This window comes from Argopecten irradians, chromosome 2, assembly GCF_041381155.1.
Source record: "Argopecten irradians isolate NY chromosome 2, Ai_NY, whole genome shotgun sequence".
Classification (NCBI taxonomy): domain Eukaryota; kingdom Metazoa; phylum Mollusca; class Bivalvia; order Pectinida; family Pectinidae; genus Argopecten; species Argopecten irradians.
In genome coordinates this window covers 47,016,188-47,043,822 of record NC_091135.1, presented here as the reverse complement: position 1 = coordinate 47,043,822, position 27,635 = coordinate 47,016,188, and the positions used below count along the sequence as shown (strand labels likewise).

Here is a 27,635-nt window from a genome sequence, read left to right as displayed (position 1 = left end):
TCAGTGTCTTGGCACGTTGCATACAGGCCAAAAATATCCTACATCTGCTGACTGCACATCAACCCAACATTGAATCATGTCTGATGTCCGTTACAATTTTCGTGACTTATGTCCAAATTCTGCAGGATCTTTTCTATAAAGTTAACACAAAAGTTTTATTTTGAAAAATAAAACATGGCTTTCTCTCTATCCTGCTTCGCCTGGACAACTGAAGATTGTTCCCGCGTTCAACGGATATTCCTCCTGTGATAAAAAGTCGGTCAAACTCCATTGTCGTTTAAAGTGTTGGTGTAATACTGGTGTTTTGGGGTTATCTAATTGTATTCGATATACAAAAACTACTACAGCAAGTGCGAACTTCGAAATCAAAACAGCAATCGAAATATTTGATAGTATTAAAGATACACAACTGTACGGATATAGATATCGTAGGCGTTTCATTTGACTCCCAGTACATATGCGATACCTTTTGGTAGACCATGGTACAAACCTTTATATATATATATATATATATATATATATATATATATTTCCCTTCAATTAATCAATTCGTAGATTGATTATCGTTACTGTGTCAACATATCCTTATGCTTTTTTCCAACGATATTAAAGAAGCAGTCGTTTCTAACATAATTCATCCCCCAATAAAACCGAGAGGTTCTGATCATTAGTATCCACGGTGATCAATCCTTAGCATTCCTTGTTGGAATATTTTAATACATCATAATCCACACAGGACGTGCATGTGTATGATACACACAATAAACTCAGGCTGGTCATAAATCTGTCCATACTCCATAGGTAGCCTGAATGGATACGTACGTAGGAGTATAGTTAGTTGGAAACATTAGTACAATTGTACCGTGTACTGAACTTCGAAATTTGTTTCGATGTTTTGTTCCTGATAAAGGAATTAAAATAATTAACAATTCTTTTTTTAATCTTACGATAAGTGTATATTTATCAACAAGTCATATTCTAAACTTTTTTTGCTGAGGTTTTATCAACATTATATACATATATGTATATTACTGCTGGGTGGTAGCTTTGGACTCGGTTACCTCAACTTGACAGCATCTTTGGCAGTTCATCGAAATTTTGATGACATTTAACAGATGTCAATATCACTAGTCATACAAAATTAATAAAGGATGAAGTTTTTTGAAAAGTTTTACAGTTTAGAAAGACCAGAAAACATAGATATTTGAAGTGTTTGTTTTATTGAGAAACAGGCAAACTATTTACATTATAATTAAAGGTTGATTCTAGCTCTTGACTCAATACCCTTGTCAAAACAAACTTGATTTTTCTGCATACCCGGTACATGCATTAATAATACAGACAAGTCGTTCAGATAACTTAGTATAAATCTAAATACTGCTGTAGTTAATTTCATGCCATATACATTTTTCAGATTTACATTGAAAATTATATCTTTTGTAGAATATGAATGTAACTTTTTCAAAATTAAGTATTGATAACAATCTGATGAAGGATTTGACACACTCCAAAATCCAGGTAATACTTCATGTATTTTAAATGACTTGTAGTAAACCTGTACTCTAGATTGATGTTAAGTTAGTAGTTACTCCACCTTTGGTAGCAAGCTAATACATGGTTTCTTTGTTTTTATTGCACATTACAACACCAATAGATATAATATCGCTGAACAATATTTCTGACTTTGAACATTTTTGTAAAAATATGACAAGAAAGTTTTCCCTTAATTTTCTTATCCTAGATCCTAAAACGTAACCCATCATTTTTACACTCTTTTGTGATATAAATAGATGTCCTTCTAAATCATATTTTCAAATTAAAGTTACCATAATGAAACCAACATTAAACAACTTTAAGAAATCTATAAATTGCTAAGAAGTAAATGACAAGCAATGTAATAATCCTTACATCAAGTTTTTTCTAGAATACTAAATGTAGGGTGTTTCAGAACAGAGACTCTGATATCCCTCGGCCGTGTAAAGCTGTCCTCTAGCAGCTGGATGTTTGGCTAGCACCCATAACTCGGTCTGTTGGTCTCCAGGGTAAAATCACATACAGGTAACAACAAATACAACACACAGATTATAACACCATACCGCCACCTGACCACTCCATTCTCTGAAAAATAAAAGTGCAATGTGCAGTTCACAACTTTTCAATGGAATAGTTTTACTTTACCAGTAAAAGCTTTTCATTTAAATCAGTCCTTCAAAAAATACATGTAGTTTTATTTGTATTCTTGTAAATTAATGCAAAATGATTTATCAAACTTTAACAATGAAGTTAACAAAACAAATTTGTTGATATCTTTGCTTTAGTCTTGCTTTGATTTCCCCACTGATATCATAATTTTTAATATTTCGATTTTATTACCACATTCACCTCAGGAGACACATTTGAAGTCATTCTGGGGTAAATGAGTTTATAGTGACAGTTATCCTAAGTCATAACAATTGAATTGAAGATGTTAAGTTTTACCTGTTGAGGTTCCACAAATGCCAGCCAATCAGAGGAATGTGTAGGTAGGAGGCCCATCACCTGACATTTATAAACAGCCAATCCCAGACAGACAACATTACCAATCAAATAAACAAACTTCTGTAATATGGTCTTGGTCCCTTCAATAACATTAAATGCTGAAACAAAGAATCAAGAATGACGTACCATTATATTTACAGCAGACCAAAGTACCTAATAACCACCAACATAATCAGTGTGTGCAGGCAGCTACAGAAATTGAGATGGACATATGGTTATATGTGGAAACATGTACACCTTAACAACTAAGGCATCACAGCCCCATCGATTTACAAAAAATGCTATTTTTATAACATATCGGAGTAGATTGAATTGATAGGGTTGATAGCGTGACAGGGTATATGACATATGGTATATTATCATACCAAGTTAGTTGGAGAGACCAAACAGGGTCTTATCCAAGGGGAGACTACTCTACAAGCTAACATACTGTGATAAATAATATAGCTTCAGCTTGGATACACTAGACAGTGGTAAAAATCCTTCTGTTGTTATCTTTACTGTTACAGCTAAGAGACTTACTAGTCTGAATGGAGATAAGTGCCTGGATCGGTTTGAAGAACATCATGCCCACCATCATGATAGGGAAGATTGAAATGGTGTTCCCAGCCATCCACATGATGAAGAAATTCATTGGTATCTGTTTCAGTGGTCCTAGGGCTATTTCCCATGATCGCTACAAAATCATATAAACAATCCACAGTAACACAGAAACACTCGATACTGTATTACTGATCAATATTTTATGCCTTGCATTTATAATTTTTCTATATTCATCACTGGTACTATCTTTCATTTCGTTATATTTTGTAAATTCTACTAGCTATGGTTCTTACCTTATCAATAAGTTTCTGATCAGAATCCTTGCTGCTGTGATCCTGAACACTAACAAGGTTTTCATTGAACCCAAGTGGTGGTTTTAATTCTGTATTCTGATGAATCAGCAATTGACGGTCCGATTTCCTTTAAACAGAAATTAATATTCAACATGACACAGCTTCCAAAAGACTACAAGATTTAAGTAATCATATTGTCAAAATTAAACTATATTTTAACCAGAAATATATGTAACACAGGAATCCGAAACTTGACAAAAATAAGAATATTTAATAACACTCATAAAACATATTTTACAGACTTCTCATATCTTCAAAAGAGCAAAGGTGACCGTGTTTTATCTTAAAATTTTTACACAAATGTTGTCAAACGGAAAATTTATTTTACGGTGATCATAATCAGTTCCCATATTAATAAGTACAGTCACATGTGCAAATAGAAACTTTTAAAGACCAATGTATTAATGCCGAGTTTGTGGAACAAAAACACGCCTTTGATGCTTTCCACAAGTGTTTGAAGCACCTATGTGGTTTCACAAAATGTCAGCTTCATGATCAAGATGCAACTGCTAGTTAATGTCCGATTCGTGGATATTCTGAGCAATTGTCGTGTATAGAACAGTGAAGATGATACGTAAAATACAAAAGAATCAGTTAAGAAAGATTAAAACCTACCGATAACCTGTAAAATCAATCGTCCATTTATGAAAACCTCTTTTTCTACTTGATGCCATGTTTCACGTTTCTGCCGTGACTTAATTCCCCTCCAATAAAGAAGATTTCCGATTGCGTATGACTAATATGAATTATCTCCCTTTGGTCGGTGTCTGGTAATTTCTGCATTTACATCGGATATCTACGGTGGCTGGGAGCGGACATGAAATAAATAAAATTATTGCGTTCGAACGATATATTTTTGCGTGGGAACGAAATACTATTGCGTTCGAACGAAATATTACTGCTTGGTAACGAAATATTATTGCGTGGGAACGAAATACTATTGCGTGCGAACGAAATATTATTGCGTTCGAACGAAATAATTATTGCGTGCGAGCGTGCGAACGAAATAATTATTGCGTTCAAACGAAATAACTATTGAACTCATTATCATACATGGATGATATGACAGTAATCATGCCACCGTAGTAATATGATTAAGATATGGCCTACAATTTATGAAACGGCACCTTATCTAAAAAAGATGTTTTCCTTATTTTTAACGATTTAGAGTCTTGTTTATTGTATTATACTTTATATATCTAATGAAATACACGTACCTATGATGGCGTACAGGGGACACTATACATGTCTATAATTGTATCTATCTTGTACGTACAGCATATATATATATATAGTATCTTGTACATATGAACAACTTAGTATATAAACTTGTACGTACAAGATATTGTAATAATTTTTAAGATATGAAGTTGTACGTACAAGATAATAATTTGTAGGTACAAGATACTAGGTTGTACGTACATGATACAACGATGTACGTACAGACGTACAAGATAAGTGTTTGTGCATACGTACGTACAAATGTACACGATACTGTGACAATAGATACTAAAAAGATACTAAGTTAAACGTACAAGATAATAATCTGTATGGACATGATAAATAAAACTATATATTGGTCCTAACACGCTGCCGTAAATAAAAGCATTATATGTGCATTTATATTACTGTGTATATGACTTTAATACATTATGCTTCAATATTTCCATTTGAATGTGTGCAATTGTGTTACAACGAAAGTTGTTTTGTATCAATACTTACTCAACTATTTTAAAAAGTAAAACAATGAATTTACATGACTTTCTCTACAATTTTAATGCAAATCATTGAAGGCAAATACCGAAATAGAATACAAATCCAAATATTACATGCAATAAACTTTAAATTAATGGTTTCGAAGCAAAATGTACTTTATAAAATATACCTAATTAAGAAGGTTTACACAAAACCACTTTAAATGACCAATTACAAAGAATATTGATATGAAATTGCAGACTGCCACATTTGAAATAGCCAAAGGTAAACCGTTGATATTTCGTTCCCACGCAATAATTATTTCGTTCCCACGAAATAACACGAAATATTTATTTCGTTCGAACGCAATAATATTTCGTTCGCACGCAATAATACTTCGTTCGAACGCAATAATATTTCGTTCGCACACAATAATATTTCGTTCGAACGCAATAATATTTCGTTCCCACGCAATAATATTTCGTTCCCACGCAATAATATTTCGTTCGAACGCAATAATTTTATTTAATTCATGTCCGCTCCCAGCCACCGTACTTATCAGAATGTATTGAATGGGATTATATTTTATCTTTCAATTACTCCTTTTTTAGACTGAGGCAGCTACATTTGTATATTGTACATACACGTGTATATCTTATCTAAAATCTACTTCCATCGTTCTTGATTGACCCAAAATAATTTTTCCCCATATGTAAAACACTTCAAGAGCATATTGTAGTTTCGAACATTATGAAGCATGCTGATGAGCATAACATACTCTATCCTCTACAGCATGGCTTCCGCCAAAAACGCTCATGTGAATCCCAACTTTTAGAATTTGTTGATGATGTTTCCAAAATTTAGATTTCGGTAAACAAACTGATGTACTTATCATGGATTTCAGTAAAGTCTTTGATAAGGTTAGTCACCATCTCCTGGTCCATAAGCTACATCAGTATGGTATCCAAGGTAAGACCAAATACATGGATCAAAAACTTCCTTATTGGCAGATCACAAACTGTTGTACTAGATGGTGAATCATCTGACACTGTACCTGTTAAGTCTGGTGCACCTCAAGGGTCAGTCCTAGGACCCAGCCTATTTTTATTCTACATAAATGATATTGCTGACGGAATCTCCTCCTCTGTCAGGCTTTTTGCAGACGATACGATAATGTATTTGCAGTTACATCCACTAGTGATGCCATCGCCCTGCAAAAAGACCTAGACATTCTCGCCAGTTTAGAAAGCAGATGGAGAATGGCGTTTCATCCTGATCGTCACGATTACCCCGACCTGAAGTGGGGGGCACATGTTGGTAATATTACTAACTGTGCGAACAGTTCCCTCGGTTTTCTGAGGCGTAACTTGAAAATCTCCTCCACCAAGTTCAAGGAAAAGACCTGTCTACTTAGCCCTGGTCCGCCCGAAGCTGGAATACGCCAGTTCAGTATGGGACCCACATTTGAAAAAGGACATAGATCATATTGAGATGGTGCAGCGCCGGGCCGCCAGATTTGTAACCAGTCGCCACAGGAATACATCAAGTGTTGGCAACATGTTGGACCATTTGCAATGGCGCTGCCTGGCAGACCGACGCTGCGATTCTCGTCTGACAACCATGTTTAAAATAGTTCATTAACAGACAGTCATCCGCACATCATTCCTAAAACCACTCAATCGACTGTCCAGACACTCTCATCCACTCTCTTTCCAAACTCTCTCCTGTAAAACCTCCACACGTAAAGATTTTTTTCCACACACCATATCCAACGTGAATTCTCTCCCTATCGAATTAGCAACCCTCGGTGCTACCCTCTCCTCCTTCAAGACTGGACTATCAAAATACAAATACAATTAATCTTTCACACACAAGCCTTGCCACACCCAACTTGCACAATCTTCATTCTGTTGCAGTAGGCAAGAACACGTTAGAACTAGAACTAGAACTAATCATACAAGCAATAGATATTTTGCCACTTGTGTAAACTTACGTAGTTTCAGCTACTTTCCCGCTAATTGTTTCTCCCGCACGTGCGCGTGTTATCCACATTCTCATGAACAAATTGTATGTACAGAGCCTACCATTTTTCCAATGTTAAATATAAGGGCAGTGATACTTACCACCGAAGAATCAATAGTGGGTATAATTATCCGCGCCTATCGTCAATACTTTGATGTGATCAGATGAGATGTGCTGCTTAATACATTATTGTATCTCCAGAAGTAGCAGACATCTACTGAAAATCAGACATTTTGTCTTTGCCTATCAGATAAAATTGTTTTAGTAATACTACGACTACGAAAAAAGGTCATGTAGGCTAGGGAAATCACTACTGTTTGTTGACAGAATTTCAGCTGTCAATAGTCACTATGGAGGAAACTGCGGCAGTCGGTAAGTACATTTGCATGAAGTTTTGCAGATAAGAGTGGGAATAACTAGTTCTGTTGTCGCAACACCGAGAGTTTCAGCTTGTTCTAATCTAGATAATGTTTACTCTTTCCAAGCCCTTAGATTTTCCAGAAGATTTTTTTATGAAACATTATACATACTCGCTGATATTGCTGCATCCATTGGAATAAAAAAAAAACAGACGAAAAATATTAAACTGCATATTTGTTTGGTCTTGTAACAGCACGTTGTACATGTAATCATGATTTTATGCTAAATCGGCAGGCTTTATTTTATATCCCTTATCGCTGTCGTGTTGTCACGAGATATGAGGCAAAACAATACTTAATGTTTTTATTCTCAAACTATCTCACATGATTACTTAATGATTTAAGGTATTGATAATCCAGATAGTGAGGCAGATGAGTATGAGACCAATCTCTGGAAATCGAAACTCGTGTTTTCTTACATGCTTGGCCAAAGGTTATCACATTGAAAATGTGTAAATTTACAATTCAAACAATTTTATAGAGTTATCTTTTATATTTCACTTTAATGAAAGCAACTTTGTTAATAAGTACATGGCATGTTTAATTGTGACGCGACTTCTATAAAATCTAAAATTTTGGCCGTTTTCGTTAAGAATAACCGGTTTGACCGTTTAATAATTAAAGGCATTCAATATTAAATCTCTAGATCCGTCTTTAATTTCATAAACGGACAACAAGGGCCAACCAGTCAAACCGTATAATCGAAAACGACCTTGGTTCAAATGTAATGATGCCAAAGATGACAAAGACGCTTATGATTTCATAACACCTGGTCCTCGCATTACTCTCCTACTTCCAATGTATAACGAGTATCTTACGGGAATCATCATGTCCTCGACTTAGAGATAACGACTGATACTAAGGATACATGCGAAATTAAGGACCTTTTAAACGTACTGTCGAAATAACCACACAGCTGCTTCGGCTTGTTGTTGAAATTGAGACAAATTAAAATGGTATTATAGAAGAAAAAATAATTGGAGACGCATGTACTTTCATTAGAAAATCTTAAGAATAAAAGAATGACTCAAGTCTATATTGATCATTTCAGTAGTATCTTTATTTTTCATATAAAAATAATATCACATGAAAGCATGGAGTACTATATTATTGTTTTTTTATGCTTTGTCGACATAGTTTTATTTTGATAATGCTCTTCCAGTTGAAAAAAATATCAACAGAAAAAAAGAAAGAAACGGTTAAATTGCACGCACTCAAGGCATTGTGGCCATGTCGAAACCAAATCAAAGTTAAATGGCAAACAATTGCATTTTCCAGAAAATAGTAAATGGAGAGTGAAATATGAATACATGAATTTTCATGTTACTGCACTAATTGAACATATATAATACCACCTAGTTATAAATACAGTAATCAATATTACAATTCGTTATAAATAATGTGTATGTATTACAAGTAACACGAGAAACATCATAAAAACATTAATTTCCGGGTAAATTTAAATTTGACACTCCAAACTTCCATGACAACAAAGGTATTAGGAATACGTTTTGCACTGTCATTTTCCACAGCATTACAATATTACCCCTGATAACAACTCTTTCAAATTAAAATTATACATGTATTAAAAATGAACATATTAATCAACTTACCGAGAATGGACCTGATATAAGGACATACAATAATGTAGTAAACTACATGACTTTGTGGAATACGGTCATCACAAGATAGACAAAACATAATAGATAATGCAAATTTCTTGTGAAGGGCACATATGAAAAGTTGATGGATTTTAGACAGCGATCGATATTCGTAAGACTATGCACTACAACAATCTGTCTCGTGGATTTCTAATTGCACTGTCTATTTTTTTATTAATGAATTATCCTATGAATGCGTTGGTACATACAAATGTAATTGTCAACACCAGAAACAAAAGTCAGTTTATTAAATAAAATTTTGAGACCGGGATTTCTTGAGTATTGTAATTTTCTAATACTAAATAACAAAGCCGTCATCATAGCTTCTCTCTCCAGTAAAACAGTTTTCGTTCCCATTTAGTAGGGATGTATGGCTTTATATTTCGCTCCTGTATTAAATCGTCCTCAGGAAAATCGGCGGGTTCTTCGGGCTTCCACTTGACAAAGTTGAAATACTTCAATACACCCACAATCGGTATCCACAATAAGGAGGTCAATATTAAAAAGGCGGCCAGGAACTTACACCAGCCTGGCCAGTCCTGTTTTATGGTGTCCGCCTGAAAGGTCAAATATCATACTTAAAATCAACTGTACATGTTTTATAAACTCATGGAATTTAAATTTTCGTACACGTAAAAATTGATCGAATTCCTTCATCCTAATAATAATGAAGGCAAGCTTCCGAGTTACATATACATAATAAACTATGAAAATTTAAAACAAAACAAAATTGAAGAACAGAAGCATGCTGTTGAGGACACCGAACAACTCACCCCACCCGGTTACCTTATACTGATAGTGGGCAGAACCAGTCTCGCCCAATCAAATTATACCGAGCCTTTAACAGAAGCACTTTAGTAGACTATGGTGTCTCTTACTCGGGAGCCAAAACACAAAGCCTTCCTCATAGGGGCAAGTGCTCATCTCACAGCAAAAGCATAACTTTAGATGCGTTTTAGGAAGAAAAAAGTTAAGAGGAAAAAGTTAATACCAATAAATGTGGCTATCGGGTAAAATGCTAACGAACTAATTGCAGGGCAGTTAATCACAAATAAAAGGAGTATGTGGTAGGAAAGGTTGCGTATTAGTTCATGACAACAATACTTAAAGAGTACTTACAGTGGACGCTGACCAGGCATCATAAGAGGTGCCAGAGACGGCCATCTTGACGACGCTGGCGAGAAGTATTATACACATGGCGATGGGAGATACATACTTCCACATGGCAAGCCAGTACCAGTTTGGTCTCTGTCCCGTCATCAGCTGGATATCGTCTCCGAATCTGTAGGAAGGGAAAACATCTTAATTAGGCATGGTTTTGGTACAGAAAAAGGTAGAGAAGAATTATAACAATATTAGAATGTATGTTAGAGAGCAGATGTCTAATCAATAGACAAATTACTAACTCATGTCTATAACTGCAACTGGAAATGAAAACTGAAAACCTGTGGTTTTACCACATTACATAATTACGAGGAGGATGTTTTTATACAACTTCTACCAATAGGTTTTCTGGTTCTTCAATATCTAGAGTTATCGTCTATTAAATCGAAGCAGTATAATACAATAGAAAATGAACTGTATGACTTTGTATCTCACCGTTTCAGTCCGTAAATGTAAGCAATACCGATGACTTCAGCCAGAGCAATGACCAGAAGGGGTATGTTACCACTGTACTCGTCAAACAAGGTAAATATGTAGGGGCCCGATTGGTTGGCGAAACTGAAGGACAGCATGAAGGATACCAGACAAATGACCGCTGAAACAGGAGAGGTAATTGTAGTGTTACTATGATGATAGCATATCATAGCTTATAAGGAAGTGTGTTTTCAAGACGACACCTTACACTCCATCTCCGATTAATATAAATTTAATTGATTATACATGACGCCAGTCTGATGTAGATGTCAAAGATTACAAATGTTTGAAGGGTTTAATTCATTACATACCAGCCAGGAAGTCTTTTCGTAGGTTGGTAACCAGATTCATGTCGACTATGGAGGTAATCACGCCCTCTAGCGTTCCGAACATGCTGTCTAATCCAAGAGTGAGCAGCATCAGGAAGAACAGTACGGCCCAGAACTGTGCAGCCGGAAATTGCGTCACGGCCTCTGTGAACGCAATGAAGGCAAGCCCTGTACCAGATCCGGACTAAAATGAAAGTGAGACGCACGATACAATATTTCTTTTATAGGCCATATATACATTTTATTTAGAGGTTTGTCAAGGAAAAATGTCTTTATTGGTGTTCAAATAAACGTCGAACCTTTTCTATTTCAGACTTGAAGTCACAAGATGTGATCTCCGGCATGGCTTTCAGTTCACTGGTCCATAGCTGAAGACTGGGGTCAAACCTTGTGACGTTGATGATGGTTCCCGTTGCTGGTGGGGTCACAGATGTAGAATTAAAGAGCTGGAGTAGTTCTGTATTCCGGGTATCTAAACATCCATCATAAGCTCGTGTTGCTTTGAACCCTGTAATCAGATGTGTGAATGGCGGTTTTTGAAGTAGGTATTTGACATCAGAAATATATATGATTTTGTTATGGTATGTAACTGATCAAATAAAAGTCTTTGATACAGTATAACTTACCAAAGCATCTAAGAAATGAATACATGTGACATCACTGAGAAAAATGGTATATCAAATACGACGTTAGACTGTCATTTTCAGTGATGAGATGGAAATTCAAACTCTCTTTTCATATGAACCAGCTCTAAAGCCTGACTAAGTCTTTTCTTGTGTGATGTCAGGACCACTAGGAATCCTCACTGTTCTCATTGTTAATAGTCTAAGAGACGGCCGCCAGGTTTTCACCATGGTAGCCTTTGTCAGGCTGATACTCAGAATTAAGTATATATAGAAGTGAACCCGTCGTTACTGTTTCCGGTAGGACACCCTTAGCTACTTACCTAGGATAGAGAAGATGACAATGCCGGCGAATACAGATGTTCCGCAGTTGACGATGGACACGAGAAGTGCGTCCCTGTAACAGTTGTTCCGAACGGGCATATAGGAAGAGAAGGCGATCAAGCCACCGAATGCAAGCCCCAGAGAGAAAAAGATCTGGGTGGCAGCCTCCAACCACACCTGCGGATCACCTAGACGCTTGAACTGTATAGAAATTAAATGACATCCACTTGAATTAGATTTTGGGGCGAAGTAGATGCTGCAAATCTTTGATTATTTGGATTTTTGTACTAAAATTAACTTCAAACATAATATACACGGAGACGCTGTTCGACGATATATAATTACTCACTATTTATGGGGAAATACGTTTTGGAGAATATGGTGATATGAAACGTTGAACTGATCATCACAAGTTGATATCTAGTTACACCATGGACACTTGTTGTTAGGACATTTGTAACTTACGTCAGGAACAAAGAAATGTTCAAGTCCGTGATAGAAGCCTTCTAGCGTCACCCCACGGAAGAAGAATATGACCAAGACGAGGTAAGGGAATGTGGCTGTCACGTACACTACCTAAAATTGTCCAAGGTTAAACGAAAGGTAAAAAAAAACATTCATCGAACAACAAACAGGAACATTTTACATATTTCAGTGATTTAGGCCTAATGGCTAAAATCTAACTATGTGATTTACATTCATTCAATTGGTTTAGGAATGTTGTCTGTATACACATTGGCATCGACGCTGACTGTTTTCTTCGTAAGATCTTTTTACACGGTTAGGATAGTGACTCATGTAGAGAAATTTCCCAACCATAAGCTAAAGAAAGAGCCGCAAAGCGTAACATTATCTCCCGCGCCCCGCAGTTGGTATAAAACCCCAAATACATCAAGGTTAAAGTTCAAGTATAACTTTAAAATTATGCGAGTATTATAAAACTGATAAATAACAGCAGGTATAAAAAGAAATAGTAATTTGATATTTTTGTCTGAGTTTTCATTGTAACAGCAAAAATTTCAAAAATTGCAGATCCGCATCAGCAAAAGGCACAAGTAGGGCACTTGTCTGATATATTCAGAAAATTTCCTGGAGCTGCGGTGAACGGTTTTGGAGTTATAGTCCGGAACAAAAGGAAACAGTAATTTGATGTTTTTGACTAAGTTTCCACGGCAACGGAAAACAATCCCAAAATGGAAGGTCCAAAATAACAAAAGGCACAACTAGGGCTCTTTTCTGTTGTATACAGAAATTTCAAGGAACTGCGTTGAACGGTTTTTGAGTTATAGCCCGGAAAAGAATCTCGGACGGAGCCCAAAACAATCTGACCCGCAAACGCGTTTCGCGGTGGATAAAAACGGGCATAAAATCATTGACTGCCTTTCTGTTACGACAAACAACTACTTGCCTTCCCAGACGATGCTATGCCTTTGACCATACAGAGAAAGACGATGAGCCAAGACACCATCAGGCTAACCAGTATCCACCAGTTGAGATCGCCTCCCTCATCTACGGACTCCGAGATGTTCAGCGCCTCGCGATACCAAAAGTAGGACCGGGGATCGCTCATCTGCATAAGAAAATGTAAGTTTGAAAGAATTATTTAATCGAATTACTTAATTTCTTGGCTCTGGTGTTTGCCATATTTGATGTTTCTTAAAATTTATTGCTTTTGCCAGAATGGAATACTTTCTTTTGCCACTAATGGAACAAGTTTACAGCGACTGAATTGTGATTATTGAACTCACTGATATACCTTTGTTTAATATACATATTTGGGACATTATATTAGTTTAATCTTCCTCTTCTTTGGTTTTAGAATAACCTACCGCACACTCTGTGACCACTTTACTGCCATGTACAGGGTCGGGGACTGTCGGACACTGTGCCCATGGTAACGGATCCCTGAAGCTCTGTACGAGGTAGTAGATACACCAGGCGATGATAGTGTTGTAGTAGAGAGCTACCCAGAAAGACACGAAACAGCTCGCGATTCCAATCCCTCCCAGGTAAGGACACACCTGGTTCCACGCGCCTATGGCTCCTTTACGCAAGCGTTGCCCCACAACCAACTCCAGGTAGAATATGGGGATACCCTCAATCGCCAACATGATGGTGTAGGGGATCAGGAAGGCTCCTTAGGAGACAATCAGAGGTACGTGTAGAAAGGGACAATGCAGTAGGTATATATTTTTAAATGTACTGCTTTACTTGTCAAAAATGTTGTTGTGGCGTTAGAAATGAAGAATATATTTTTTTTCAATTGGTGTCAATTGTTTGTTGTTAAAACTTTGTTTTGAAATATTTGCATGTTATTGAAAGATTAGACATATTTCTATTAACCGGAAATTTTAGATGTCAAATGAACTTATATATGCATAATGTATTGGTATTGCTATAAACACATGGTAATAGACGTAAACATAGAAAAACAACCGTAACAAAAACTAGGCATTCGTTATAACAACGAAGTTCAACTAATCAATCAGGAAATGCCTAATAGCGATAAGCTAGATAAACTATATTGACGCATACATTGTGGTATTGGTTTATAAATAGATCACACCCATAAAGTATGCTCAAAAACTTGTCGGCGAAGTTGAAGTGTGTGTTAGTTATTAACATGTAAGCTAAATGAGAATTATCATAAAGAAGTTTAGAAGATGCACAGTTTAACATCTATGTCAAAAGTTTTATGTGGTTAATGTGTTTGCCTTTACCCAGATCACCCTAGATATGTATTGCGGATATCGACCAAGAGCAAAAACGGATAGTGTTTATTTTAATCAATGCATGTTAGAAGGTGTGGGAAAATATTTTCATTGGAAAGCATTTAACAGTAGGTAAAGAGGAATATAACGTACAGTACTATAAAAAATATATTAATCTCAACGGTAGGCCCCAATATTTCTGTGAATTGCTAGAATATGTTGTGATCCGGAAGCAGTGACGTGTTGAGGGAAAACCCAAACTATTTCATGGTATATGATACCTACTATTGTATCATGCTCTATTGATCTGAGTCAGTCAAGAGTGAAATGTGAAGATTAATATTTTATATCCTTAAGCTGTATGATATACCTTCTGTTATATTGAATGGTGAATCATGACCTCACACAATGAATATAGGTGGTGGTTCGTGTCCCAAGGTCTACATCATTATCAGGCGCGTTAGTAAAATATCAGCTTTACTTTTAAGTGTATTCTTCACTTGTATCAAATGTTTATCATTAAAGGTGTGTATTCATTACTCCAATAGAAAAACCCTATTTCACGTTATACCTGGTGTATTGAGATAAGGAATAAAACTTTTGTTATTTGTACACAAAATTGAAACAAAAAAATTACATTAACATGATAAAGAAGTTTCGTATAAACTTTTCACCGTGTGAACGACTTCACTGTGTAATGTTACGAAACAATTTATATATAGAACAAAATATCGTATCACGTTAAATAGTTTGTATAATTTATGTGCGTACTTATTAAATGGCGAGTTTTTAAAAACTTTACTGAAAAAATACCCTTGAGCACATTTTTAAAACACATGATGCATTATACGTAAAGTCACAGATGTTAAAACCGTGTGCAAACCTAATGATGACGAGCTTAGATGATACCAAATTCAAACAATAGAAAGAAAAAGATGATAATAGATATATCATTGATAACAAAACTCCGAAAGTGTAGGATTTCGATTTATGTAATAAAATTCTAAACACAAGTTTGTCAGATATTACGCATTTGTATTTTATTTTAAGTCAGATTTATTTGCTATTCTATCTTCTTTCGTTATAGTCCTTTCTGAAATAAGTCATACATGTATCTATTTGAATTGAATTCTGGATACATGTTTCATATCGACTCTTGAAAAAAATACATAAAAAGCCGATATTAGAGCAGATAGAATTTAGACTAAATAATGTAATACATTACTACTCACCTCCACCATTTTTCTGTGCTAAATAAGGAAATCTCCACACATTTCCCAGTCCCACAGCGTAACCTACAACGGCCAAGATATACTGTGCTTTATTATCCCAAGTCTCTCTCTCCTCGGTCCCTTCCCCCTGGGACGAGCCACCACTTCCATCCAGCAATTCGGCCGTGGAGGCAGCCACGCTTGGCTTACCAGATGACTGGGGGAGAGAAGGGAGGGACATTTTTGACCCGTCCCAACTGGACTCCATGGCGGACGAGAAGGAACCCCTCCGCCCGGGGGTGCCCAGGTCCCGGGAACTGCCATACTGTTGTGAACTGTCAATGGTATAGACGCTTGGTGTGTCCATGCCCTTATTGACATAGACCTGGCTTCCTTCTTTGGAGGGGGCGTTTTTATCCCTGTGGGGTCGGGACGACATGGTTACTGGGCAACTGCAATATGTTTTAAGCTTCATAATGTATAAAAACGGTGTTGATTGTAAAAAAAACAGAATGTTAAATGATAATTAAAGTCAATCAGATATAGATCAACACATGAAATACACTGAATGTCATTAATTTTCGTTTCTTTTTTCTTTTTAGGAATCAAGTTTGCTTAAGTTTGACAATATCGTATCTTCATGCCTTTTCGGAGGAGTCGAGTTTGGGGCAATTATTTACGTATATTTGCATCTCGATATTTGATATCAAATGACAGCAGGAGTTATTAATGAATGTACCTACCCTTCCTTTTATAGTTGAACATTTTATATTACATGTCAGTAAATCTTCAACTATGTTTTAATTATTTGCCAGTATTCACATATGCGATGCGTTTTTTTTTTGTGTATTTCTTCATTTTTGGTTTGTTATCCATAATTTTTTCGAATTATAACGGAAATAATTAAAAGATAATTTTTAAATATATGTTTGGAATCTTTTGACCATGAGCAGAGATTTCGCTTTCTTGAGTAAGAAAATTCTACTTAACTCTTACAGATTTCTCCCATTGTGATAATGCGGACGTCCTATAATGGCCATTCTCCTTGATGGCGTCCTTGGTGAGCCCAGGTCATTGTTAAATGTGTGTTAAGGTTATATCATGTACCCGTCTTAGTACAGGTAATACGGATATATATAGCCCATAGGTGTAGTTACCGGGACCCTTTGTTACACGGCTACCCGTGTGTGTGAGCAACATCTCAATTAGTAGTGCTTTCTACATTATGTATTTTGTAGAAAACAATCAATGATATAGTGCTTTGAGATGGTACAATGTATTTAAAATTATCTATTTTAGTGGAAATTTTAAAACGATGACACAAACACTTACCTGTTGACTAATATTACTGTTACACCTAGATACAGGGAAGTTGTGGTAAATTATATGGTATAAGCCATTTATACTGAATGTAATCAATATTAACCGTTGTTTACATGTAGTGTCCGCCATTGTAAATATATAGATTATTTGGCGGATTTAACCACAATTAGAGTAAGAATTGTGAAATTAGTGATACATTGTAATATACTCACGATTCCGGTGTCCAGTAGAAATTAAGCCCAGACACACAACCTTTGAGTGAATCAGCTGTTTAAAGCTATCCATTCAAATTGTCTAGCTTGTGACGTATTCTTACGCATGACTGCTTCTCATTATGTTCAGGTGATTCATCTCAGGTAAAAACCCATCTTTACCTTTAGATCTGGGTGTACCATATTTGGCCATAACACAACCGGGTATGTCCGAGACCAATGATCACATATCATTTAGACATCTGTGACTTTAGTCTAGTGTATTAATTATCATAATTCTAATTAGGATACAAGACAAAGGTCATGAGAATGGGGCTATATTTATATCCACTGAGTCTAAAAATAGCTTTATTTATCGATCTTATAAGGCTCTGTTTTAAAAATATCTTTAATAATTGTTTTTGTTATTCTCTAATTCAATTAATTCAATTTCATTTTGGTATCTGTAAGTTAAAAAAAAAAACCCAAAAAAAACCAAACAAACAAAACAAAACAAAACAAAGCGTGACGTTCAAAAAATGTAGTATAAGGAAATATATAAGGCTAAATTATTCTGCCGATCTTTCGTCTTTTTATTTTATAATAATAACAACAGGCTTCATGTCTGGCGTTCCATTCTCTTTTTACACAGGCTTGTAAAAAATACAACGGCCAAAGAATTCGAACGAGAGAAAAAAACATATATTTTTTTATGAAAAAATTTCAATGCAAAAAGGATGATTAAGAATCGTTGTGTTATTTTTAATTAATCGAATTCATTTTCACTAATTTTCTATGCCTTTTATAGATATTTGTATGGGTTGCGTTGCAAACATCTTTATAATCACCGATTTAACAGGTATCTATATTGGTATTTACAGCTTTTGACCATTGACAAACTTGGTAGCACTTTGTCTCAACGTCCTACACGTCCAATTCCAGGTCTTTGCCATTTCAGAACTTTACAAGAAGTAATTTGAAGATTTTAAGATTGTTAGCCACAGTGACCTTGAATGAAAGTCAATGTCTTTCATATTTACAATTTTGGTAGCCATTTATTACAGCATCATGCATGTATATATTATGTATTCATGCCTTGCAGAACAGCAGACGTAATTTGAAGATTTCAGTTGTTTTGGCCCCTGTGACCTTGAATATATATGAAGGTCAATCATATTAACAAACTCGGTAGACATTTCGAAAGTTCACGTTTTACAGAAAAGTGGTAGTAAATTCAAATGTTTTACTTTCATTTCTACATAACATATCCGAAAATCAAAGAAATTGGTTTTGTTTTTCACGAGCTACAGCTGTCTCAATGAGCTGTATTTTCACTTGATCATTTTCATAGCTCTAAAATCACAAGCACTCTGTGACCTTGGATGAAGGTCAAGGTTTATTTTTTCAAAACTGATAGTCAACTACCAAAGCATACTTCACAATATCAAGCCTCTATACCATGAAGAACTTGACAAGAAGATATATTCGTGATTTTCACCGAAAACGGGAAATTTGCATTATGATTATGATTGAATGATTAATTGGAAGTTGACATTTTAGAGAAAAATGTACAATTACACAGTTTCTCCGTATGCTATTCTACATAACGTATAAAAAAATGAAAGAAATTGGCATAGTGGTTAACGAGTTATGGCTGTCTAAGTTAAACCTGAAGTGACCTCATTGCAGCCATTTTTGAATTTGAATCGACCAATTATTAAATGGTCACGGTAATAAGTGGAAGATCTTGTGTGAGTTTGGGCTTGATCTGACTGCTGGAATCAGAGGAGATGTTTAAAATACAATTGTCGATATTTGCCAAAATTTCTTAGTTAAATATTAATTACGTCATAAAAAATAATTAGTGGACCAATTTTAAATTTGAAGACATCAAAATCTTCATAGTGATATACTGCATCAATGTGATGCAAAAAATGTGAAAAAAAATTGAATAATAAAAAATAATGAAAAATTGTCACATTTGGTAAACTTTGACCTCTAGCGAGCTTTTTAACAAGACATATTTTGTGAAAATATGTAATGTAAAAAAATAATATATGTCAATTCATTACAATGAAATACCTTCAGATTTGAAATAGCTTTCATACTTATTGAGTTATAGCAGTTTTTGTGGTTTTAGGTTTTACGTCATGGCGGCCATATTAGATTTTTTACCTACTTTATTTTGTTCATGGAACACCATCAGATACATGGTCTTCAAATACATGGCTTAAATATACTGAATTAATTTGTATCCTATGTCTTATCGTTTGTCCGATAGAGCGTTCACAAAAACAGGAAGAAGAAGAAGAATAATAAGAAAAAGAATATGAAACTTAACGAAAACAATAGGTCTTTTCATCACACTTGAAAGCATATAAAGAACAAAAAAATTATCGATGCTTAACCTTTATCTACATCTATATATATTGTTATAATGTCCAATTAAACTTCCGATGTCATGAGAATAATGAGAAACATGTATCGATGGTATATTTAGTAGATGTATAATGAGGAACTTGCATGCCGGTGATCACGAAGGATAAAATGTATCATATATACCTTTATGAAAGAGGAAATGAAAACCTTTTTTTCCATTGAAGTTAGAGGACACTGCCAATCTCCAAACCTTAATGTACACTGCCCAAACAATTTACTGACACATGTCAAGATTATTTGTTGACAACGTTCAAAGCATGTGGTATTTCATGTTATCGTCCATTAGATATATAGAGATAAGACGCTAAAACCTTTATACGTTTGGACGTACTCCGTTAAAATACGCGGAAGTTTATCAGTTAATAAAGAAGTCTTTTGAATAATTCGTTTTGACATTATCAGCGAAGACAGACAGGTTGGTCCTTCTACAGACTCGGGCATTGATAACGACCAGAAAGGGATATTTCACTGCAATAAACATAGAGATGTGAGGACAACTGTTGTGGCGTGCAACAGCTACGGATATTAACAATAAGCAGGTAAGTGTTTTGTTGCTCAAAGTACAAACTTAAAAAAAAATCAGAGGCATGTTTAATTAACTGCAGGTGAAACAAAATTTGAACACAACCAGATGGATTTTAATAATTACCGATACTTGACAGAGTCGAAGACAACCATGCAGTGAGTTGTTCAAAAGGTGATTAGCCTAATTTTAGCGACAAGTTTTAAATTTAGATAATTTTATTTGTTCAAGCTAAGGTGACAAAATTTCTTTTTTTTTTTGCCGACGTTATCTAAACTTCACATACTTGCGAACTTAGTTATTAAACAGTTGAATTAAAATATTGATTTTTATCGTGTGCACGTTAAAATAGCTCGGAAATACCCGAACTGTTCCGATGTATTCCGATCTGACCACTTTATACGGCTCGGGAGGTTCTGATCTATGATGCAACTCGGTTTTCCGATATTACCCGTAAGCGTTTCTTTTAAAACGTGTGATATTTCATGCGACATTTACCGCTATTTACCGCTCATGGATCTGAACCATCATATTTAAGCATCCATATTCACACATTTGCATGTTTTATGAGAGTTTGTGATGGTGAAAATTACAAGAAATACAACTTTAATAGAGATATTGACAGGTTTTGCTGCAAATGAGAAATGAAATTTTACCACTAAGCATGTGATTAAAGTAGTCCCCTTTGAATTACTGGGCTACTAGTTTAACAGTTACAGACACTGTTTTGATACAAGGACTTAATGACAGCATGGAAGAGGATGTATGATGAGTTTTCAACTTGTGTTCAGTCCCCTCTGTACGTTGACATGACAAATAAATTCCATTTACGTTTGATGTGATTAACAATACATGGAATACTGGTTACATAAAATATGTGTTCTTGTGCGCAACAAAAAAAATCGAGTTCTTTCGTTACTAGAGGACATCTAAAGATATGCTTGCAACTTTAAAAAAGAAATTATGTCAATATTGATTTTCTTTGTAAGTTGTTATCAGTTGTTTAATTTATTGAACATTTATAATTTTCAATCTTTCTGACAATAAAACGATAATAAAATCAAACAGCACCAACTTAGGCTAACATAAGAATCAATGCTCGGGAATAAAATTACAGTCACGCGAAACTATTATTTTCCCTTGTAAATGATTCACATTTTTGCCACTTAGCATATACCACTATCTCTAATTTCTTTTTATTAATGAAAAGGTAATAAATAGGATAATACGTCATATCATGTAGTTACTTGCTAAAGTATTATATTACTTGTTTCTCCTGACGTTCATTTGGTTTTAATTGATAATTCATATGTTTTACAACAATACATAGTTTACAATTTTCTCAGAGTCGATTCTTCATGTATTCTAACTTTCACATGGTTAATTGTCTTACATTTCAATCCTATCTAATTACGTTATAATACAATGCTTAAAATTAATTTTTCGCCACAGTTTCATTTTCGCATCCACTATATCCTCTTAACTTCTTGTTCGAAAATGCAAACTACTTTTAAGGATGTATTCTTCTGAGGTTTTGGTCCTGTTGAAGTCTCGTTTCAACATAGACCAAAGAAGTTATGAGATTTTCAAATATAATTTATCAGTATCTGTAGCAAGTTGCCAGATGCAAATTTTGTCAAAAAATTACATTTCTATTTTTAGTAGATTTTTTTATACGGGGATTTTAAGAAATGGCCCATTTGGCGGCCATTTTGAAATTGTGTCTTTTTTTGCTTCAAGTAGAGCCACAGTTTTACCATTTTTTACTGAAATTGTTTTTACTTAAATCATTACTGCGCCGGCATTTTTAGCTGTATTTAGCTAATTTTTGTTGCAAATCGTTACTAGGTTCGTAGTAATTAAAATATTGAGCATTAATATGTGAAACGATACACTTTTGTGACTTTATTTTTACATTTAATGGTAATTTGGGCACTTTTGGGCACTAAAATAATGAAAAATAACAAAAACTCAAATGGGGCAAAAAAGTAAGCACACGGACCCCCAATTTTTCTTCCTGATTTAGAAAGAACAACCGTTTCCCTATTGATATGCAAAATAATAACAAAAGTTTAATACCAGAACTTTTTTTATAAAGGGTTAAATTTGGCAAAAATGGCTGAAAATGGTGCATTTGGTAGCACAAAATTAAGGGGTAGGGGTAGCATAAGTTGTTATTCTGAGAAAATATATTAGTCTAATTGATCAAAACTGGTATATTTTTAAAGAAGACTACTAGAAAATGAATTCTACAAACATTCATACATGTCAAACACCTCATTAGGAAATTATGGCTTTAATCTCTATCTTATATGGTCAAAACGGCAAAATTCCCATAAAATCCAATATTTTGTCAACTAGGTGTCTTTGAGTGACAAAAGCTCAAAAACGAGCACACGGACATATGTTTTTTCTTCTATTTTCTTTTATGGTATGAACTCCTTTTTCCAAAAATATATATGAGAAAAAAGTTTAATACAAGAAAATTTTGACTTCTCAGAGGTGTACATCCTTAATGTTCCAATTAGTGTTTTTCATTATTATGTCTTTTTCAAAAGCATGTGCTATACGAATATTGTATACTCATTTTGATAAGTATTTTGATATTTATTGCTTTCCATATCAACAAGTAATGTTAAAGTTCTTTGTTGGGGTTGTTTCACCCCTAAGATAATGTTGTTCACCCAAAATGTAGTTTGATGCCAGGTCAAAGATACGTTCTTCTAATTATTTGCCACATTGATGAAATTTTGAGCACAGATACAGGAACTGTTTAAAATTTTGCTGAAAGTACACAGGTAATTTTATTTACGGTGTGATCATTTGTAAAAAGAGTTTATTCATTCTAATTATTCTTTGTATCTTTTGAAAATCCTTACATTTTCTGCCTGCTATTGAATATTTCATTTTTATCGGATATGTATTCTGTGATATCATTGTGAAAGTTATCTCTCCACATTTATACTATAAAAATAGTTTTCATGTCTTGTTTGTACTGATAGGTATATGAGATCGTCATTAATCTTATTGATTTATACTTTTTAGAGATACCGAACCAAAATTCTTTTCATTTATTTTTTTTTTGTTCGAAAGATCTGCTATCCAGTTGTGTTTATAGATTCAATGTTAGATAGATAGGATCACAGTCTTCTACCAGCGTCAAAATAAACAGTTCTGATTGGATCTTTTTATTCCAATGTTGCAGGTATGTGCAGACAAATGGATGTCCTTCATTGGATTGTGTTGATAAGTTTACAGTTAAATCAACTTACTGTCGGACAGGGCGTTTACAATCCAACCAGTCTTTTACGGATACTTGATACCGTGAAAATACAAAACCCTGGACGGGAATTGGCTGTGGCGTCAAACTGTTCTAGTGAGCCCCGATGTTGGTGTGGGGAGAATGCAGGGACGGTTGTGGCGGACTGTTCAGCACTCAATCTGACCACCATTCCAGATTTCATTCCAACAGTAAATATAATCGACCTTCGACACAACATGATAGCTGTGCTGAACAACACCGACCATCTACCTCTTAACCTTCTGTGGCTCGACTTATCAAACAACAGGCTAACGAATTTCACGAACTCTGCACCTTTCAAGGACTTAGTTAATCTGACAGGACTAGACATCAGCGGGAACTCTTTGAAGTATCTACCATCAATATACACGTCGAATGTATTCACGGGATTAAAGTCGTTAACGTTCCTCAACCTGAACAAGAACAATGTGGAGTACTCGGATCAGTATCGTTATCCAAGTACTATATCAACTCTCCGTGACTTGACATCTCTAAATATGGACGGGCTCCGGAACGTGAGTCTCGGCCAAGTGTTGTCGCCCCTCACAAAACTAACGACAATAGATTTGTCGGGTGAAGTCGGTAGCTGCTGGATAAATAAAATGGCGGAGAACTTCTTTGAAGGCGTTGCATCATCCTTACGCGAGGTTTATATGTCTAAGTGTGATATACGCTACATAGAAAAAGGAACGTTCAGATCCTTTCCGAATCTCACGGTCCTAAATCTGTCTGGGAATACGAAGCTCACATTTCACGTTCTACGGAACCTGACGTACGATCTGCAGTTCACAAGCATACGCAGACTCTACCTCAACCAGCTACACTGTACGTATGGCATAGGTACATTCCTGTTTGAAGAGGACGCAATATTTCTCAACAACACCAAGCTCGAAGAACTACACTTAGACTTTAACAGAATAGAAATGGTCGAGTACACGATGATAACATATTTGCCTGACTCCCTCAAAATACTTTCAGTTGCTGGAAACAAATTCACGCTGGGAAGGTATCTGCTGGCGATGAGGACACTAAAATCTCTCAAATATCTCAACGTTAGTTTACAGTTTGGTCAACACGGTTCTTTAAATGAAATGCTGGGTCAGTGTTTCGATTGGCGATGTCCAAAGTACGTGGAGAACTTTGACCAGGAAAGTATACCATTGGAGCTCTTTGATGAGACACCAGGGCGTCCTTACCTGTATTTTCCCCCAAATTTAGAGGTATTAGATTGCTACAGCAGCTCCTTCCGTGGTACAATAGGATTCTTTTCATTCATGGAAAAAAATAAAATCAAACGCATTGATGCACATGATAATTTGTTTCATACTTGGAAGGGTCCTGTCAGAAACCTACACCAAGTAGAATGCATAGATCTATCATACAACTCTTGTGGTAATGTCACTAACCAATTCTTCGAAGACTTCCCTAGAACGAAAAGACTTTTCATCAGCAACAACAACTTGGGAGAAGTCTTCAAAAACGATACAAATGGTGATATCTTGAAACATCTCACAAGTCTTGAAACGCTTGATATTAGTCATAACAAAATTTATTTCTTATCGACCGATGTGTTCCGAGGTCTTGGTGCCTTGACGCATCTCAATCTGAGTTTTAACCAACTAACCGACGTGGATTTCGACATCCAGCACATGCATCACCTACAACTTGTAAATGTGTCATATAATCGCTTGCTTACACTTCCCCAGATATTTATGGACACAGTAGACCGTTTGATCACGATGACGAACCTTATGCTGGATCTAAGAGGAAACTTACTTCGCTGTGATTGTAGTGGTCTTACATTCCTCAAGTGGATGAACAGGAGAAAAAGTCATTTCCAAAACATAACTCAATACGAATGTAGTATGGCGGACCAAACACGGTTATTGCTTGGTCAGTTAGAGGACATAATCGCCAAACTAGATAGGGACTGTAGTGATTATATAGGTCTCATTGCAGGAACGTTGGTAGTCATAGTGATATGCATTTCCCTGGTGATCAGTGGTCTTGTGTACAGATTCAGATGGAAGCTTCGATACCTCTATTACATGGCGCGAAACAAGTACAGAGGATATGATGTCATCAGAGACAGGTCAGGCACCACAGATTCACAGTACATGTACGATGCTTTCGTGTCATACTCTAATTCTGACAGTTCATTCGTTATACAGAATATCATAGAAAACCTTGAAACAACCCGTGGGTTACGGCTCTGTCTCCACCAGAGAGATTTTCTTCCAGGAAATGAGATCGCAGTTAACATAACCAGCGCAATAAACAACAGTAGGAGAACAATCGCCGTAATTACCAACAGCTATCTCGATTCCTATTGGTGCATGTTCGAATTTAACATGGCGCGCATGGAGAGCGTGTACACGCGTGGTGAGGATAACGTGCTTTTCCTTATTCTGTTTGAAAAATTCTCCCGCCGACAGATTCCACTCGACGTACTGGACGTCATCGAATCGGACTCTTACATAGAGTACCCGGATGACGAGCAGGGTAATGTGGTATTCTGGGATAAAATCCATGAAGCTATATCTGGCTGAGGCAATATAAAATCTGATTAAAATTTTATACGCTTATAATAACCGATTTAGGTATTAACCTAATATTAGATGTTGCTACTTGTGGCAAAGGCATGAGGTCAAAGGAAGCGTAAAGTTTTGAAAAGAACGGATCACCATGATAAAAAATCCAAGGGAATAATACAATAAAATACCATGTAACTTGAATTTGCCAAACAGAGCAGCGAGGTCATTGTTTCAACATAAGCAACAAAGCTATTGTTTTGATAGTAGAAACGTGGTCGTTGTAAGCAGCAGTCGTTGTTTCAACACGTGTATGAAGTGGGGGACACCCCAATAACACATGGACGTTGCCCATTACTCTGGCACCTCCGTCTTAACCTCCTTTTTGCTTTTCCTTATATTGTCTGTCACTTGTCAGGAAACTCTAGCTAATTGAACCAAATATTGTTATTTCAAATCAACGTAACATGTACAGTCGTGAAATGTAAAATTAGGTGATATAAACCTCGATTTTTTTTTTTTTTTTTTTTTTTTTTACACAAGAGAACATTTAGGAAACTTTTGGAATGTAATTTTATACCAGAGTACATTTTTCAAAAGGTTTTCTTACTAGAACCTGTGGTGCTAGTAAATGAATTAGAAATCAAAATAAATCATCTTTATCAACGAAGTCAATGATATTTAAAATTGTATTCATTTCGATTACATTCGTTCTTTTTTTTAAATTGTTGTACTGCGTTAACATTAGACATTTTCAAAGGTGATGTGGTCGTTTTTAGATTAGGTAATCATCTTGATCGCAGAGTTCGGTGTTGTAGTCATTAAAACTGTTCTGAAACCCATAATAAGTTTGCGGCTTTATCCACTTATATGTTTGCTAAAGTTTGTTTTCAATCCATATACATGTACCATGTCCATTGGGCAAAAATAAAGTCTGTTTAAGGTTACCCGACCGACCATAATTTTTTACCCCGACCCTATTTTTTTTTTTTTTTTTTTTTTGCAAATGTAACCCTAACACAGACATTTTTTTGCCTTGTCACATTGTTCATTAGCCTAATGGACAAGGAAGTTTGTTATTAGTAACCGAAAGTAAGGTACACCTGTATTATTTACGTTTTTTTCTCTGTTGTTCAGTGTTTTTCAACTTTGGACTGTTATTATTGTTTCAAAAGATTTTTGAGACGTTCCTATTTTCTAAATCTGAAGTTATTGTAGTACAGTGTGGTCATCGATAAAATTTGTTTCCCTCCTTAAGGC

The 27,635-nt window shown here is 35.4% G+C and overlaps 3 protein-coding genes across 5 annotated transcripts; 1 reads left to right on the top strand and 2 right to left on the bottom strand.

Annotated features, from left to right (window-relative positions):
• Window positions 1-1,201: 1,201 nt before the first annotated feature.
• LOC138315718 (ER membrane protein complex subunit 4-like) lies at window positions 1,202-4,166 on the bottom strand. Its single transcript, XM_069256953.1, has 5 exons — window positions 4,050-4,166; window positions 3,375-3,501; window positions 3,061-3,214; window positions 2,479-2,636; window positions 1,202-2,118 (listed from the first exon to the last, which is right to left on the bottom strand). The coding sequence occupies exons 1-5, from the start codon at window positions 4,106-4,108 to the stop codon at window positions 2,083-2,085; spliced, it is 534 nt and encodes a 177-aa protein (XP_069113054.1). The 5' UTR covers window positions 4,109-4,166; the 3' UTR covers window positions 1,202-2,082.
• A 4,442-nt stretch (window positions 4,167-8,608) lies between these two features.
• LOC138315717 (sodium-dependent neutral amino acid transporter B(0)AT3-like) lies at window positions 8,609-17,738 on the bottom strand. 3 transcript variants are annotated; one of them, XM_069256951.1, is made up of 11 exons: window positions 17,603-17,738; window positions 16,089-16,519; window positions 13,975-14,282; window positions 13,550-13,715; window positions 12,611-12,717; window positions 12,145-12,346; window positions 11,498-11,706; window positions 11,181-11,382; window positions 10,831-10,990; window positions 10,351-10,513; window positions 8,609-9,788 (listed from the first exon to the last, which is right to left on the bottom strand). In XM_069256951.1, exons 2-11 carry the CDS (start codon window positions 16,504-16,506, stop codon window positions 9,549-9,551), a joined length of 2,175 nt encoding a protein of 724 aa, XP_069113052.1. In that variant the 5' UTR covers window positions 16,507-16,519; window positions 17,603-17,738; the 3' UTR covers window positions 8,609-9,548. The 3 variants fall into 3 exon arrangements, with proteins under 3 accessions (XP_069113052.1, XP_069113053.1, XP_069113051.1); XM_069256952.1 differs by having other exon boundaries at window positions 16,089-16,151; window positions 17,603-17,697; XM_069256950.1 differs by lacking the exon at window positions 17,603-17,738 and adding an exon at window positions 17,064-17,596.
• Window positions 17,739-20,219: 2,481 nt separating this feature from the next.
• LOC138315714 (toll-like receptor 4) lies at window positions 20,220-26,909 on the top strand. The gene is made up of 2 exons (XM_069256943.1): window positions 20,220-20,559; window positions 23,749-26,909. Exon 2 carries the CDS (start codon window positions 23,751-23,753, stop codon window positions 26,391-26,393), a length of 2,643 nt encoding a protein of 880 aa, XP_069113044.1. The 5' UTR covers window positions 20,220-20,559; window positions 23,749-23,750; the 3' UTR covers window positions 26,394-26,909.
• The last annotated feature ends 726 nt before the right edge of the window (window positions 26,910-27,635 follow it).

Coding starts and splice junctions, on each gene's coding strand:
- LOC138315714 (XM_069256943.1), top strand. CDS start 23,751: ATGTGCAGACAAATGGATGTCCTTCATTGGATTGTGTTGATAAGTTTA.
- LOC138315718 (XM_069256953.1), bottom strand. CDS start 4,108: ATGGCATCAAGTAGAAAAAGAGGTTTTCATAAATGGACGATTGATTTT. Junction 3,502..4,049: donor ATTGATTTTACAGGTTATCG/GTAGGTTTTAAT, acceptor TTCTGTTTAAAG/GAAATCGGACCGTCAATTGC. Junction 2,637..3,060: donor ACTTATCTCCATTCAGACTA/GTAAGTCTCTTA, acceptor TCTTTGTTTCAG/CATTTAATGTTATTGAAGGG.
- LOC138315717 (XM_069256950.1), bottom strand. CDS start 17,107: ATGGCCATTATAGGACGTCCGCATTATCACAATGGGAGAAATCT. Junction 16,520..17,063: donor TATCACAATGGGAGAAATCT/GTAAGAGTTAAG, acceptor AACATATTGCAG/TTGCCCAGTAACCATGTCGT. Junction 10,514..10,830: donor TACATTTACGGACTGAAACG/GTGAGATACAAA, acceptor CCCTTCCTACAG/ATTCGGAGACGATATCCAGC.